This window comes from Lepidothrix coronata, unplaced genomic scaffold, assembly GCF_001604755.1.
Source record: "Lepidothrix coronata isolate B3197 unplaced genomic scaffold, Lepidothrix_coronata-1.0 Scaffold94, whole genome shotgun sequence".
Classification (NCBI taxonomy): domain Eukaryota; kingdom Metazoa; phylum Chordata; class Aves; order Passeriformes; family Pipridae; genus Lepidothrix; species Lepidothrix coronata.
This window is the reverse complement of record NW_016690274.1, coordinates 1,857,556-1,870,607: the sequence shown is the minus strand read 5'-3', so window position 1 is coordinate 1,870,607 and position 13,052 is coordinate 1,857,556. Positions and strand designations below refer to the sequence as shown.

At 38.4% G+C, this 13,052-nt stretch overlaps 1 protein-coding gene across 9 annotated transcripts in view; it reads right to left on the bottom strand.

Moving 5' to 3' along the window:
* The window catches only part of SYNE1 (spectrin repeat containing nuclear envelope protein 1), a 306,473-nt gene that overhangs the window by 155,536 nt on the left and 137,885 nt on the right, over window positions 1-13,052 (bottom strand). For all 9 annotated transcript variants that reach the window (XR_001875992.1, XR_001875991.1, XR_001875994.1 and 6 more), the window contains 7 exons: window positions 11,723-11,887; window positions 10,035-10,391; window positions 6,075-6,211; window positions 4,954-5,131; window positions 2,678-2,860; window positions 1,028-1,171; window positions 544-699 (listed from right to left, as the gene is read on the bottom strand). Coding sequence is in view for 1 of the 9 variants with exons in the window: in XM_017821972.1 (XP_017677461.1) it covers window positions 544-699; window positions 1,028-1,171; window positions 2,678-2,860; window positions 4,954-5,131; window positions 6,075-6,211; window positions 10,035-10,391; window positions 11,723-11,887 (1,320 nt within the window). In the remaining 8 variants the exon portion in view is untranslated. The remainder of the gene's footprint in view (window positions 1-543; window positions 700-1,027; window positions 1,172-2,677; window positions 2,861-4,953; window positions 5,132-6,074; window positions 6,212-10,034; window positions 10,392-11,722; window positions 11,888-13,052) is intronic.

The following is a 13,052-nucleotide window of genomic DNA, read 5'->3' as shown; positions in this document are numbered from 1 at the left end:
CAGTTAGGTTAAACTCTTGGTTCTTGGCCTGATGCTTTAGAATTTGGCCTATGCCTGCCCTTGAATCTTCAAAAGCAGCCTAGGAGGTATCTTTTCTAGAAGACCAATCCATTACTTTTAGATGAAGATACTTACAATGCAAATAATCATCATTATAGATGAGATGAAATAATAACTTTTCTGCATTATGTATTTTCTAAAAAAACTACCCTTCCCTCATTTTTGAAATATACTCCTTTCAGGTGCCACTTATTACAAAAATAAAATGTCTTCAATGCTTAAAATAATCAAGATCAAATCTGATTATTATAGAATCAGGTGAGGTTTACTTCTTAATCAACACACTTTTAAATAAAAAAATAAAAAATCAGTTACATTTTGTTGACAGTTCTTACTTTCCACTCCTAAAAGTCAATGTGAAAGACAGATCAGACACCACAGAGCACACAAGCAAGACAACTGCATTGTTTCACATTTCAGTCTTTATTTTTCCCTACATACATCAAAGGAATTGCTTAAAAGCACATACACTGGGTGCATTACCTTTGTCAGATTGCTTAGAGTAAGATACTGAGAAGACAACTGAGACACTTTGCGCATAAAGCTTTTGCTGACAGCTTGTTCTTCCCACAGCTGCTGAGCTTTCTCTTTTAGCCTGTTGAGCTGATGCTCGTGGCAGCTTATTTCCTCAAGGACAGACTGTAAAGCAGAAGCACGGTAATATTAAGACTGGGTGCAAGTAAGCTGGAAATAGAGAAGCATGAAGGCACCATGAAAAATAGAAGTGACATATGGCAAGCTTGCTGAGAAAGGCACGCCATACGGTTACAACAGCGAAGCAGTATGTCAAAGAAACGTGGAGATGCAAAACTTGATGGAACAGGATCATCAACAGCAAACCTTGAAACCAGTTCTCATCTTATTTAGAGGTCAGGATGCTAGAATGATGAAGCTTGTGTAAGGAAACAATGAGGCCAGGAGGATGGGACAGGAAAGTCTGGCTGTGGTAAACACACTTATAAGTCACCTGCAACTTCTGCTGTTCTCTCCTCTTGGAAGGAAGATCATGGAGCCGACTGCTACTTCCTTGTACTATCTTCTCAGTTGAGGTCAGCCACTCCTGCAAAGGCTCAGCAGTAGCTTCAAAGTCCTTCATCTGGATCTTTAAGTTCTGGGAAGACACGCAAATATCTATGAACATTCTCAGTGCACTGGACATAACTAATGCACAAGACAGAGATTAAGTACACAAAAAGGATACGTAATTGCAGGTAAATTATAGACAGCTCTTCAAACAAATTACATCAGCCCTGCCTCTTCCTATCCCACACATACTGAAATAAAAGTCTGAGAGGGCACACTTTCAAAAAGCAAAACAGAGGCAACAGTGTATTGCATGGTTAAGGGGAGGCTGAAGCAAATTTCCTCTGAATGGAAAGCTTTACAGATCTTAGGAGATTTGACTCAATCTAAGCATAACTAACATAACTTAAGGCAATCTGAAGAAAGGCTGATTTTGGATATGAGTTATCTGACTGCAGTCATTCACATTGACCTCTCCTTAAATGGGCTGCCACTATTTCTAGGTGATGTTTGACTAAGTTCAACCCAATCTGGGGGAACACTTCTGGTTATACTGTAACATTTTGGTCATACAAATGTGTGCCTTAAAGGCGTATGTAGGCATTCCTTCAATGTCTGCATATTTTTCTTGTAGGCTTTTTCTGCATTAGTTAAAAAAAGAACATCAGAAATAATGCATATGGAACAGAATCCCGAACAGCATAGCTCCTGTGCCCTAGTTATTTTATTTTTTAACCCCAGCCATATTTAGTTTTCTTTTTAGATATACCCTTATCACTTGAACATCAGAATGAAAAACTAAGCCTATGAGACTGGGAAATGTTTGACTCAAAAAGACTAACCTCTAAGAACATCCTCTTTCCATGGTAACCCTGATATGAAGAAAGGTAAGTCCCTGCTACTCGAGAATTTTCTTTGAAGCGCTTTCCTACATAACACATTAAATGTATTTAAACTTTTTCTCAGCAGTCTATGCAGCATTGGTTTGGAACAAGAATGCCTATGAACTTTAATTCTCCTGTGCTATGCAGGGAATTCCAGTTAAGATCTTTCAGCCTTAAAACCTAGGACCTTAAAAAAGATTATGATTTTAAGATATTCTCAATCAGCTGGTTGAATTGTGAGTTCTGAACAGAGAAAGATGCTGGCATTTATTTAAAAAGTTCCTCAAATAAATAGGTACATTTTACCTATTTGCAATAAGAAAGACAACATTTACACACTGTTCTGGGACTATTCAATCAGCAACGGTGTCAGAAACCTGTGCAGAAATAGTTCTTCAAAAAGAAAATGTGTTTTAGTAACCCAGTACATTTGATGAGACTCTGATGAATCTGAGCAGTTGCCAGCTTTGATTCTGAACAACGGCCTTCTCCATAAAACATTTCACTTAAATCAAAGTGGATTCAGGTCATAAAAATAGAAGCAAACAAAAGTAAAGTGTAAGCAGAAGAATAAGACTTCTTGAAAATAGTTACATATTAATTCTGTCACATCATAAAAACTTACAGCTATACACAAAATCTAAGCTATGCTGTTTGAAACAGAAGCAAAGAGGAAATTTAGATCCAGTCTTTCCCCACTGGTTCAATACCTCTAATGCAGATTTCTTCTGGTGGAGGGTGGTGATAAAATTTTTCCAATCTTCTTTAGCAGTAGCAGATTTGTCCTGGATAACTTTAGCCTTTTCCTTTGGTAAAACAGAGCACAGCAGTTCTCCTTTGGATGCTACCAGGTTTAGCTTTTGTTGCCCATTCTCGCTTTCCGATAAGAATTCCTAAAAATAGTAATAAAAAAAGCTAATTGGTGAACTTTGGGTCCCAATAAAGGCAAGGTCCCAGAAAATTTATGAGGGATAAGAGTTTACTGTTTCTGCTTGTTAACATGCTAACACATCTTTCAGTATATTCTATTTCAATATTACTTGTATTGATTGGATTTACAGATAACAGCTACTTAATCCAGAAATGCTACGTCTAAATAATGTATATATAAGACTCTAGGATCACCTGTATGTTCTGTATTTCCTGAGACAGTTACTGGTCATTTACTTGGCTATTATACTTTAAATATCCATGGTACAGAAAGTGACCAAAGTTTCATTTCAGCGAACTAGTATCCTGGCAGAGGTAACACAGGGGCCCACTCAGAGGCACACAAAGGACTGAAGCCTTGCCCATGGGTAAGCTCCACCTATGCTGGCCTTCCCACAAGCATGTGGGGGTGTGGGCTGATGCTTAGATCCTGAGCAATGTCCAATCTGTGTGGTTTATACCTCTGTATCCTTAATTTATCTTCCCTGTTTGAAAGTATTCTTATTTTAACAGAAATCCTGCATGATACTGGAGAGCAAGAAGTGTATGGAAAAGGGCATGTGCAAGAATTATACAGATATGTAAGGAAAGAGACAGATTTTTAAATTCTAGTTTATTGGGACAATGTTTTTATAACTACCAAAAAACTTTGTGAGCACTTAGGACTCAAAAGAAATTAGCAGTCTTGAACAGCAATATTTTAAACTGTTACTATTATGATTATGTAATACACAAATAGTTTCATATCCATAATCATAATCCTCTGCAAAAAACAACAGAATCTTGTGTCTGAAATGCAGGTGTCACATTCACGCTCAAGAGTAACAGGTTTGATACCAGAACTACTAGGTCAGGTTCTGATTCTGTGTTACACTAGAGGTCTTAGTAGAGAATGCAAAGGGTCTGTTAGCTTTGAGATAACATGGATTAAGTTCTGGCTATATTAAAATTTAAGATATACTTGCCTTGTATGTTAATTATGTCAAATGTGCTAACAGACAGAACATTAACTTTCAAAAAAAAGAAAGTTTATCTAGGTTACTAAGACATCACCAGAAGTCCTAAAGGAGTCCAAAAAAAGTTTATTTCATCTATAATGAAATTTCATCTTCCTTTCAGGAAGAAGGAGAACAAGGTAAGGTCTTATGCTATGAGGGGGCTACAGTGATAAAGAAAAAAAATTTACCTCTGTTGAAAAAAACCTGCAACTTTGCTAAAACATTTATATTCAATGTAAAAAATTACCAGGACTTTTCCCCCTGATATTTTCTCTGAAGATATTCTCATTATGCTGAAGTGAAATATTTGATATATTAATATATCAGTTTTTGCTCTTTTAAGTAAACCACTTTAGCAAAGGAAAGTGAATTTACCAAAAGGAGAAGGAAGTGATTTGACTTTTGCTATTTTCTGAGAAACAGATATTAATTTCTTCTGTTACACTGTTTAACTAAAGGTATAACAGTTGCATTATATAATTCTTACTTTGCTATTTTCAGTTAAAATTAGAGCTCTATTCTATTAATAGTATTTCTTTCAATTGATTTATTAAAATAAACTTCCAGTTGACACTCCTTTCTACAGAACTGTTTGGACTTATTTCAGCTTTATGTGAAAAAGACACTTTTTAAATGCCCACTTGCACTGCGCAGAATTTAACTCTGGTCTTGTACCATAAGGGCTCCACTTCCATACATGAGGAAATATATTCACATAACTGTGAAATAATTCCAGATACTAAGACCCAATTCTGATATCGTTCTGATTTTAGAGTAGTATCCCACTCAAAACATAATTTTTCCCATCGCAAAGAAGAAACAGACAGTTAAAACTACAAAGCTACTATGAGAGATGACTACTGTAGCCCAACAATTAAACTAAACAATATAGATTAGTAAAGAAAAAGAGTGTTTATTTCCTTGCAATTAGTCACCTTCAGTGTTAACAATAACAACATCAACAAAAAATAGTAATTAATCAAACAATCCAATCTGAGTTGCATATGAAATTCATTGGGTCTTCCTTAGACCCAATGAATTTACTGTCATAGAGTTACCTGTATTTTCTGCAGACTTGCTGAAGCTTCACTGATATTTTGAGGCACATCAAAGCATTTGGCAGTGGTGACTTTTGCATTGACCAGCCACTGCTGAAAATCCCTGAAAGCCGTCCGAAATCTTTGCTGCAAGATCTGCTCTTTGCTCTGACATCCTTTTGAAGCTTGCAGGCAGAGACTGGGTTTATCACATCAGGGGAGAAGAAGAGAGCAAGGGAGGGAGTGAGGAAAGGTAGGACTCTGTTAGGTGACAATGCTATTATTTAGTTCTCAGAAATACAATGGTAAGGTTAGGTTAACCCGGATTCCTCCTACCAAATTTATGCACATAACTGAAGCACCAGGAAATCCACTAGAAGCTTTCAGTTCTTAAAAGTGAAGCATGTAAATTGGGACATAACTGTCACAGATATGACAGGTATAAGTGTTTCCAGAGAGTGACTCAGAGCACCAAAGCCTGAACAGACTCTGCAAGCCCTTTTCTCTCTATGGGGACAGGGTGCAGAACCACAGTGATTATTTCTGTGGCTCAGTTAAGTCCACAATGTTAAAAGAGATCAATCTGAGACATCACACCCTTCTTCTGCAGCTACAGAAGGCAGAAGCTATAATCCCCTGCAAAAAAACAACAGAATCCTGTGTCTGAAATGCAGGTGTCACATTCCAAAGTAAATTAGATAGAGTGACCTGAAAGACAGAAAGCAAGCAAATGCTACCTCTCCTAGCTAGTTCCTGTTTCAAGGAAAAGTAAACTGAAGGACAAAATGAAGAAAAGTATATAACTAGGTGGTGGAGCTTGTTCCTTCTTCAGACAAATAAGACATGCTGCTACCTCACAGTTTTTTACAAGTACTCTTTCTGAAATAGGTCAGGTATGGACATACATTTAGTTTCACCTGAGTTTAGTGGTAAAGCCTGGCTTAAGAGAAAAAAAAACAAAGAACAAAAAAAAAAAATCCAACTTACTACTTTTTATAAATTCTGTTGACACCAAAATTAAAATAATGATTCTAATCACTGCATACTTCTAATTCTAAAATTCTAATTAATGGTTCCCTAAACGACGGCTCACATCCTGCCACACACACATGGGATTAAATATAAACAAGATGAATGTGTACCTGTTATACTCCTTAATCAATCCTGAAACTTTTGAAGAATGAGTACTCAGATCCCTGGAAAATCTACAAAGATCATTCAACTGACTTTTGATCTCATCTGTAATATGTTCAGACTTTACTAGAGCATCCAATGTTTCCTGTTAAAACAAAAGAAATTAAGAATATTGGTGAGTATGTGTAAAAAAAAAATACATCTTTTGAATCAAAATTTATCAGAGTTTAAATTTGAACTAATTTATGATCTATGCATATTTATCAAGAGTATTTTAGCAGTCAAATCTAGAGACACTTATTTGAAATTATGAGTTTCTAGAGATAAAACTTCTGGACGCCTCAACTTTCTCAGCTCAAAATGTTCTCAAAGCACATTTTGAAATATAAATTTCATTTCAATAAATGAGCTATATTCTTGTCAATTAGCTGCATACATATGAAAGTACATATAATTAGGGAACAGCAAATGATATATGTTTATATAAATAAAATTGGCCTGTTGACTTGAGTTTAGCATGTTCAATAAAAACTGTTTTGAGCTGTATCCAGAAAGTTAATTTACACACATAGCTTTTTATCACCTTCAACTCTTTCACAGATGACTTCATAATGTAAAAGTACAGCTGCTCACAATCCTGTGAGAGTAACTGGGTTACTGCCTGTCATTGCTGCACTGGAAAGACTCTTTCTTTGGAGACAGCTAAGCCAACAACAACAAAAAAAGCTCTTTTGTTGGCTTTGCTTTCGTCACTTGGAGAAGTGTGATAAGTATTCCAACAAAAACGGTGCTTGTTGATGTCCACAGCATCTCCACTGTCGAATCCTGCCAGCTACTCCAGCATAATGAGCAGTGCAGACTTGGCTCCCTGCCTCACTAGGAACTAAATTCCTCAGACAGTCCTCTTAGACTAACAGCAGAGACTCTGCAGTGCAGGCAGGCCAGAGCATTTGGCATGTACAGATTAGTTTGGTTAAAGTGCCAGTCTGGAAGAAGCATACAATATAAACTTAAGAAACAGATCACATGAAAATGAAGACAGATTTGAATAGGGACCTGGAAGTGGGAAATAGGGATGTCCCCGGATTACGTTTCTGAATACATATATATATATATATGAAGGTGCTTGAAAATATACATAGTAAACAATTTGTAATAATCTATCAGTATAATACTGAATGTCCAGGAAAAGTAAAAATTATACACTTGAAAACATATGTAGAATGTTTACAAAATATCACAATCCACATTACAGAGATAAAAATGCTCACTGAGCAGATTTTTCACTGTAAAATATTAACTCTGCAATAAATAATATCCCTTTATGCAAAACAAAAGTAAAAAGAAACATTAGCAAGAGTCTAGCAAGCCGATCAACACACTTAGTAAGAATAGCAAAAGGGTAAGCACCACGGATTAAGCTCATGTGTCTGCTGTTCACAAGCAACTTTGTGCTTGCTTCATATTTCTTTTTCTGAAAAAGTCTGCAAAACTGTGACATTGATTTTTGAAGATCTATATCGTGGTTTTGAGCCAGTAAAAAGAGATAAAAGATATATTGCTTTTTTGTAGTAACTGAGCTGTCAGGAAGAAAAAGCACACTATCCATCTTGAAAAAAATGAAGCTACAAGTGGGTGTTGGCTATGAACAACAGAGTTTTAGACCCTAATAACAGCTTGATTATATTAACATTACAGAAATCTGTTTGCACCTACAGATTACAGGGAAGCCCTGTAAAATTAAGTCTAGGGACATTTCAAATGTATTAGGTGCAAAAACTTTTATGTGTTATTGTTAGTCTGAAAAAATATTTTGCTGCAGCAGATTTTTCAGGACTCCTCTGACTAACATTATTCATATTATGGATTTTATCTTCTTTGAGCCACTCATACAGTAGCAATCTGTTCAATCATGATTAAAAGACACTTTTACATTACACACTGCCAGTTTGTTTCAATGCCATATAACATAGAATTTGAATTAAGTAATTATGTAATAGCAATGATGCTTAGAAAAAACCCTTAAACAAACTACTTTTTGCTTATGTTACTTTATGTTAAACTACTTAAAGGATTTTTTGAAAGCATTAGAAATAACAACACAACGGACACCACACAGAATGTCACAAATTGCCTAGGGCAGGAATGACCATAATGAAATGCAAACACCTCTTTTTTTTTGGTAAAGAAAGCATGTCTTAACACTAGTATAGGCTTAAAACTGCCTGGTTTCAATACAATTTTTCCTTTTCAAATAACCTACCTCAAAAACTACTAAAAGGTTATTCTGATGACATACAGCCTTAGGCATAACCTACTAACAAACAGGAACAATAACTTGCAAAACAGGGTAAATTTAACTATGCCATTTTTCCATACAGAAATAGTGATAACACTGTTGCAGCCACCTAGATTTAATTTTGAATCTGACAATTACCAAAATAATTTGCTGAATTCCAAGTGCAAAATCTGTTGCTCTTATGTTGCACATACCTAAGGGAACAGAGCTTGAGTATAACACAGTAACCGAATGAGTTTGATAATTCTGAGAATTAGGAAATGCATTTTTAATTTGTGGCCTTGGCTTACATGGCAACAGAATCACTGTGAAACAATGGAAATGGAAAGCTGCAGTGCTATTTTATGTTCACAATAGAGCCTATCCCTGGGGTCCAGAAATAGAAGGAGTACTGTCACATTTCCTCTAACTATAAATAAAATTACATAGTAGTGCTGTGCATATTTATATCTTGAGATGCTGCTGCATTTTCCTCATTAGCCAAAGTTTACAACTGTTACATAGAGCTACAGTACATACATATTATATATACTACTAATAAAAGCAATATCTTTTGAATTTAGTACTTTTCCATTTATGAAATAAAAAATGCCTGGTGTGTTGATGACAATCCCATGTCTTCCTTTCCTTTTTAAAAACATATATACTTGCATATTTGTACCACTATTTGCTGCAACTTAATGTCAGCTTTGTTACTCCTATGGATACATACAAGCATTCGAGCAAGCGGTTTCTATAAATCTGTGCAAGGAATTCTGTGAAAGAGGAAGCCACAGAAATAACTTGTTTTGGATACTGGAGAAAAAGATTAATAATCTCAGTTCAAAAAGAAGGTGTTCTGGGGTTTTTTTGAATATGATTTCAGTCAAGGGGTCAGAAAGCAGGCATCACACACCTTTCTCTCTTTACTGAAACTGTTTTACTGCAACACTACCCTGTAAAGGAAATACTCTGTATCTTTCATCAACATCTCTGATTCACTGTAGCTGAGATACATACAAAGAAGCATCTTGCCTGTTGCAAATATATGTATATCTTTATATAATGTGTGTGTGATACATACATGGGGAATATTTTTGCTAGAAGACAATTACAAACAGAAACAACCTCTATTTCTCTAAATTCCACTGCATTCCAAAGCAAAGCAATTAGCAAATTTACAGAATAACTTCTTTTAATATTGGATAAGATTTCAACGTGCAGAGGGTAAAGGATATTTCAAGAGAAGGAAAGTATAAGCTCAACACACTCCAAACAAACTTGAAGTCAGAAATGGCTCCAGTTGCTTACTTGGCTTTTAGGAAATGCTTCACATTTCCTCCATCAAGTGCTATTCCAGCTTGAAACACTGAGCAGCTTGGAAGCGCGGCTCAGAGCCGGTGTGCCAGCTCCTTGGCTTTATCACAGGGGCGAGCCCTGGTTTTAACACCTAAAATCCAGGCAGCGTTTGCTAAGCCTCGTACGGCAGAGGCCAAGGGGAGAATGTCTTCTGCAAACTGTGATCACAGTTTTAAAAAGAGTTTGGATAGTTGGGATTTCATGGAAATATCTCTCACGAGTACATCTTATTACATTTCTACCTGACAGCCCCGCTTGGTGGAAGTTTCCTGCCCACAGTTACCATACATTTACAATCAAGAAGCTGCTAGGAAAAGAAGCATGCCCTTACTTTCTCCTTGCGCCAGCTCTCCACGACCTCGGCGTCGGTGTGCCGGCTGTCGGCGGGGACCAGCCCCTGGGACCAGGCGGCCAGCTGCCCGCCGAGCCGCTGCACAGCCTCCTCCAGCCGCCCGGCCTGCGCCGCGAACTCCCGCTCGGACAGGGCCATCTGGCTCAGCAGGTCCCGCAGGCCGCCCTGGCTGCGGCGGGCGCTCTCCTCCCACTGCCGCCAGTCCGCCTGCAGCGCCTGCATCTCGGCCGCCAGCAGCTGGCACCCGCCGGCCGTGGTGCCGCGCTTCGCGGCGGGGGCCAGCGTCTCCACTCGGCACAGCCGGCCCGCGCCGGCCTGCCGGGACTCCACCAGCTCCTGCAGGGCGACATTGCCATGGTAACCCGGGGGCCGCCATCGCCATGGCCGCGAACGGGGGCCCGCCCGGGGGACGCGTCCCGTCTCCTCCCGTCGCGTCCCGTCTCCTCCCGTCCCGTCCCGCACCGAGCCGCGACTCTGGGAATCCCCGCCGGGGGCCAGGGGGAATAAAACCCAATAGAGGTGTGCGGGCCTTGCATGGATTAAACGATTCTGAAACTGTCATAAGCTTTGGAGAGAAAGAATGCACGTGGTTTAGACGCTGAAAATAACGTTTTAGGCTGAGATTCGGAACATAACGACTTTGTTGTGATCTTTTCAATAAGAAAGGCTGGTGTGTAGCTGCTTGCAGCAGTCTTAAAAACGTAACTGCAGTTTACAGCCTGCCCCCGACCTGTGGTTTGCCAAAACTGATTGCACGAGGTTTTTTTCTGAGTTTTTTTTTTCCAGAGCTGAATTTGTTCTACAGTGTCCTTTTTCAGTCTTGCATATCTCATACAAGGGAATTTTGAGGCCTCTCAGCTTAAGAAACTGGGGAATATAAATACCATCCCAAACACTGCATGCTAGAGTGATGTTATTTCTTCTCTTGTTAGTCTTATGAGCTAGGCACTGCTATCTCCTCCCCTTCCTGTTTAAAAGATCAGGAGTTTGAGCACAAAGGAGACTGAAAACTACCCAAGAGTGTACAACAAATCTGTAATTTGATTTTGGGGATCCTGAATCTTCAAAGAGCATTCAAGTTCACTGGCCCACTCTCTCATGCTTAGGAGCAGAGTAAAATGTTATAAGTATCTGAAAGTAAACACTAGACACAAGCAAAACATGCAGTCTGCTTTAATGCTGCATTCAGGAATATGAAAACTGCTTAGGCACTCAAATACCGAAGAATAGATGCAGGCTACTGAGAATACACACAGAGAGAGGCAACCCATACATTTCTACTGTATTTGGAGAGGACAATCCTTGTGCTGTTTTACATGTCTCCATTTCATGCAAAGCAGAAAAGGTTGTTTCTGACTTTGATTCAGACAATTCTGCTCATGGAGAAAGCATATTTGGGGATGAGGACAGAAGCATTTTCATTAATCAGCTAAGCAACATTCTGTGATGCCACTAGGCTTCAGCTCTGGTAAATTGTTTCCACGTGTGCTGTGACTAACAAATCTGATTATACTTTTACTCCATCTGTTAATACGGGGAAGGGAGTGAAAAACAAAGCACAGCTTAGAAAGCTTGCTTTCAGATAACTGAAGATCCCACAAGTGTTTGACTCGGGCTTATTTTAGAGCATAGAGTCTGAATTACAGAAGAAAGCTAATTTATCTTACATTGATTTTGGCCAGCTTCTTCTGTATAGTTGGTGTATCTCCAGATGCATCTGACCAGCGGTGAAGCTCTTCCTTTGCAGAATGCAGCCAGTCTGTGAATTCATGCACAGCATCAAGGTAGAGCAAATGATCCTTCACAATATCTTCCACTTTCCTCATTTTCTCCTATCATTCAGATGGGAAAAAAAAAAGACCATTAAAGTACTTAAATACTATGCTGGCTTTAAGTATGAAAGGCTGGTTTGAGTTTACAGTGTGCATACTGGATAGAGTACAGCTTGTAGTAGCAGAACACAGCATTACACTGCCAAGGTTTGGGTCAGGTTGGTCTGGACAAGTATTTTCTGCTGGAGCATAGGCCATCTGAAGATGAACACAAAAGTTAACACAGTCTAATGTATCATTTAATAGATATCAATGCTGCAGTTGTGCAACTCCGGCAGGCCTTTTTCCTGATACACTCTGGAGAGAGTCTTGCAGATCACCCCTGAGTACTCCCAGGAAGCAGCATTGCTACCAGAAACACAGCTCTTATTTAGAATATTTATAAGCACCAAGTATTTACAAATGCTAAGCAGAGGCATAGAGATGCCTCACAGGAAGACCACAAAGGAGGAGTTCCAGTGGTCAGAAGTGCAAAAGGTTCTTATGGTGATGAGTCCCATTTTGACCATCAGATCAGGGGTGGCAGCTGTCCACAACTACCTGCCCTGCAGTCCTGGAGGATGCTTTCCTTGACACAGACATACAACTGCCTCCTGGCTCTATCTTAGCTTTTTAATGTAAGCTTAAAGTGCGTCAGTTTACCTTACTATGAAACGGTGAAGGAGTATAGTGGCCTAGATTTGCCTTTAGTCTGACAGACTAGATTTGTTGCTATATTCTTGTGAGATAGCCCTAATGAGTATTTATCAGAACTAACCAAAAGTGAAGTGAGCTAATCAAATAGCTTTTTACTACTGCGTGGATACTCTAATCTAGATTGAAGAATCTTGAAAACAGTTTCGAATTAAACCACCTAAAAGTTAAACTCAGTTATTTTTAACTTTGATTAACTCAACATTCAACAGATGCTTTTAAAAACTAAGTTAGATTAATAAGTCCTACTGTTCCCTCTGAAAATAATTATCATAATTTCTCAGAATCTATCGGATCAACTAGACAATGGATGGTTACTAGCTAAACAAAGATGATCTAAAGTAAATAAATCCTCAAAGCTTTTATATCTTAATGCATTTTGTGGAACAACAGGGTAAGAAAACGTCCACATACACCCGACTGCAAACAAAATAGCCTTTCTAGGGAAGTAAAAGAGCCTCAGTAAAGAAAG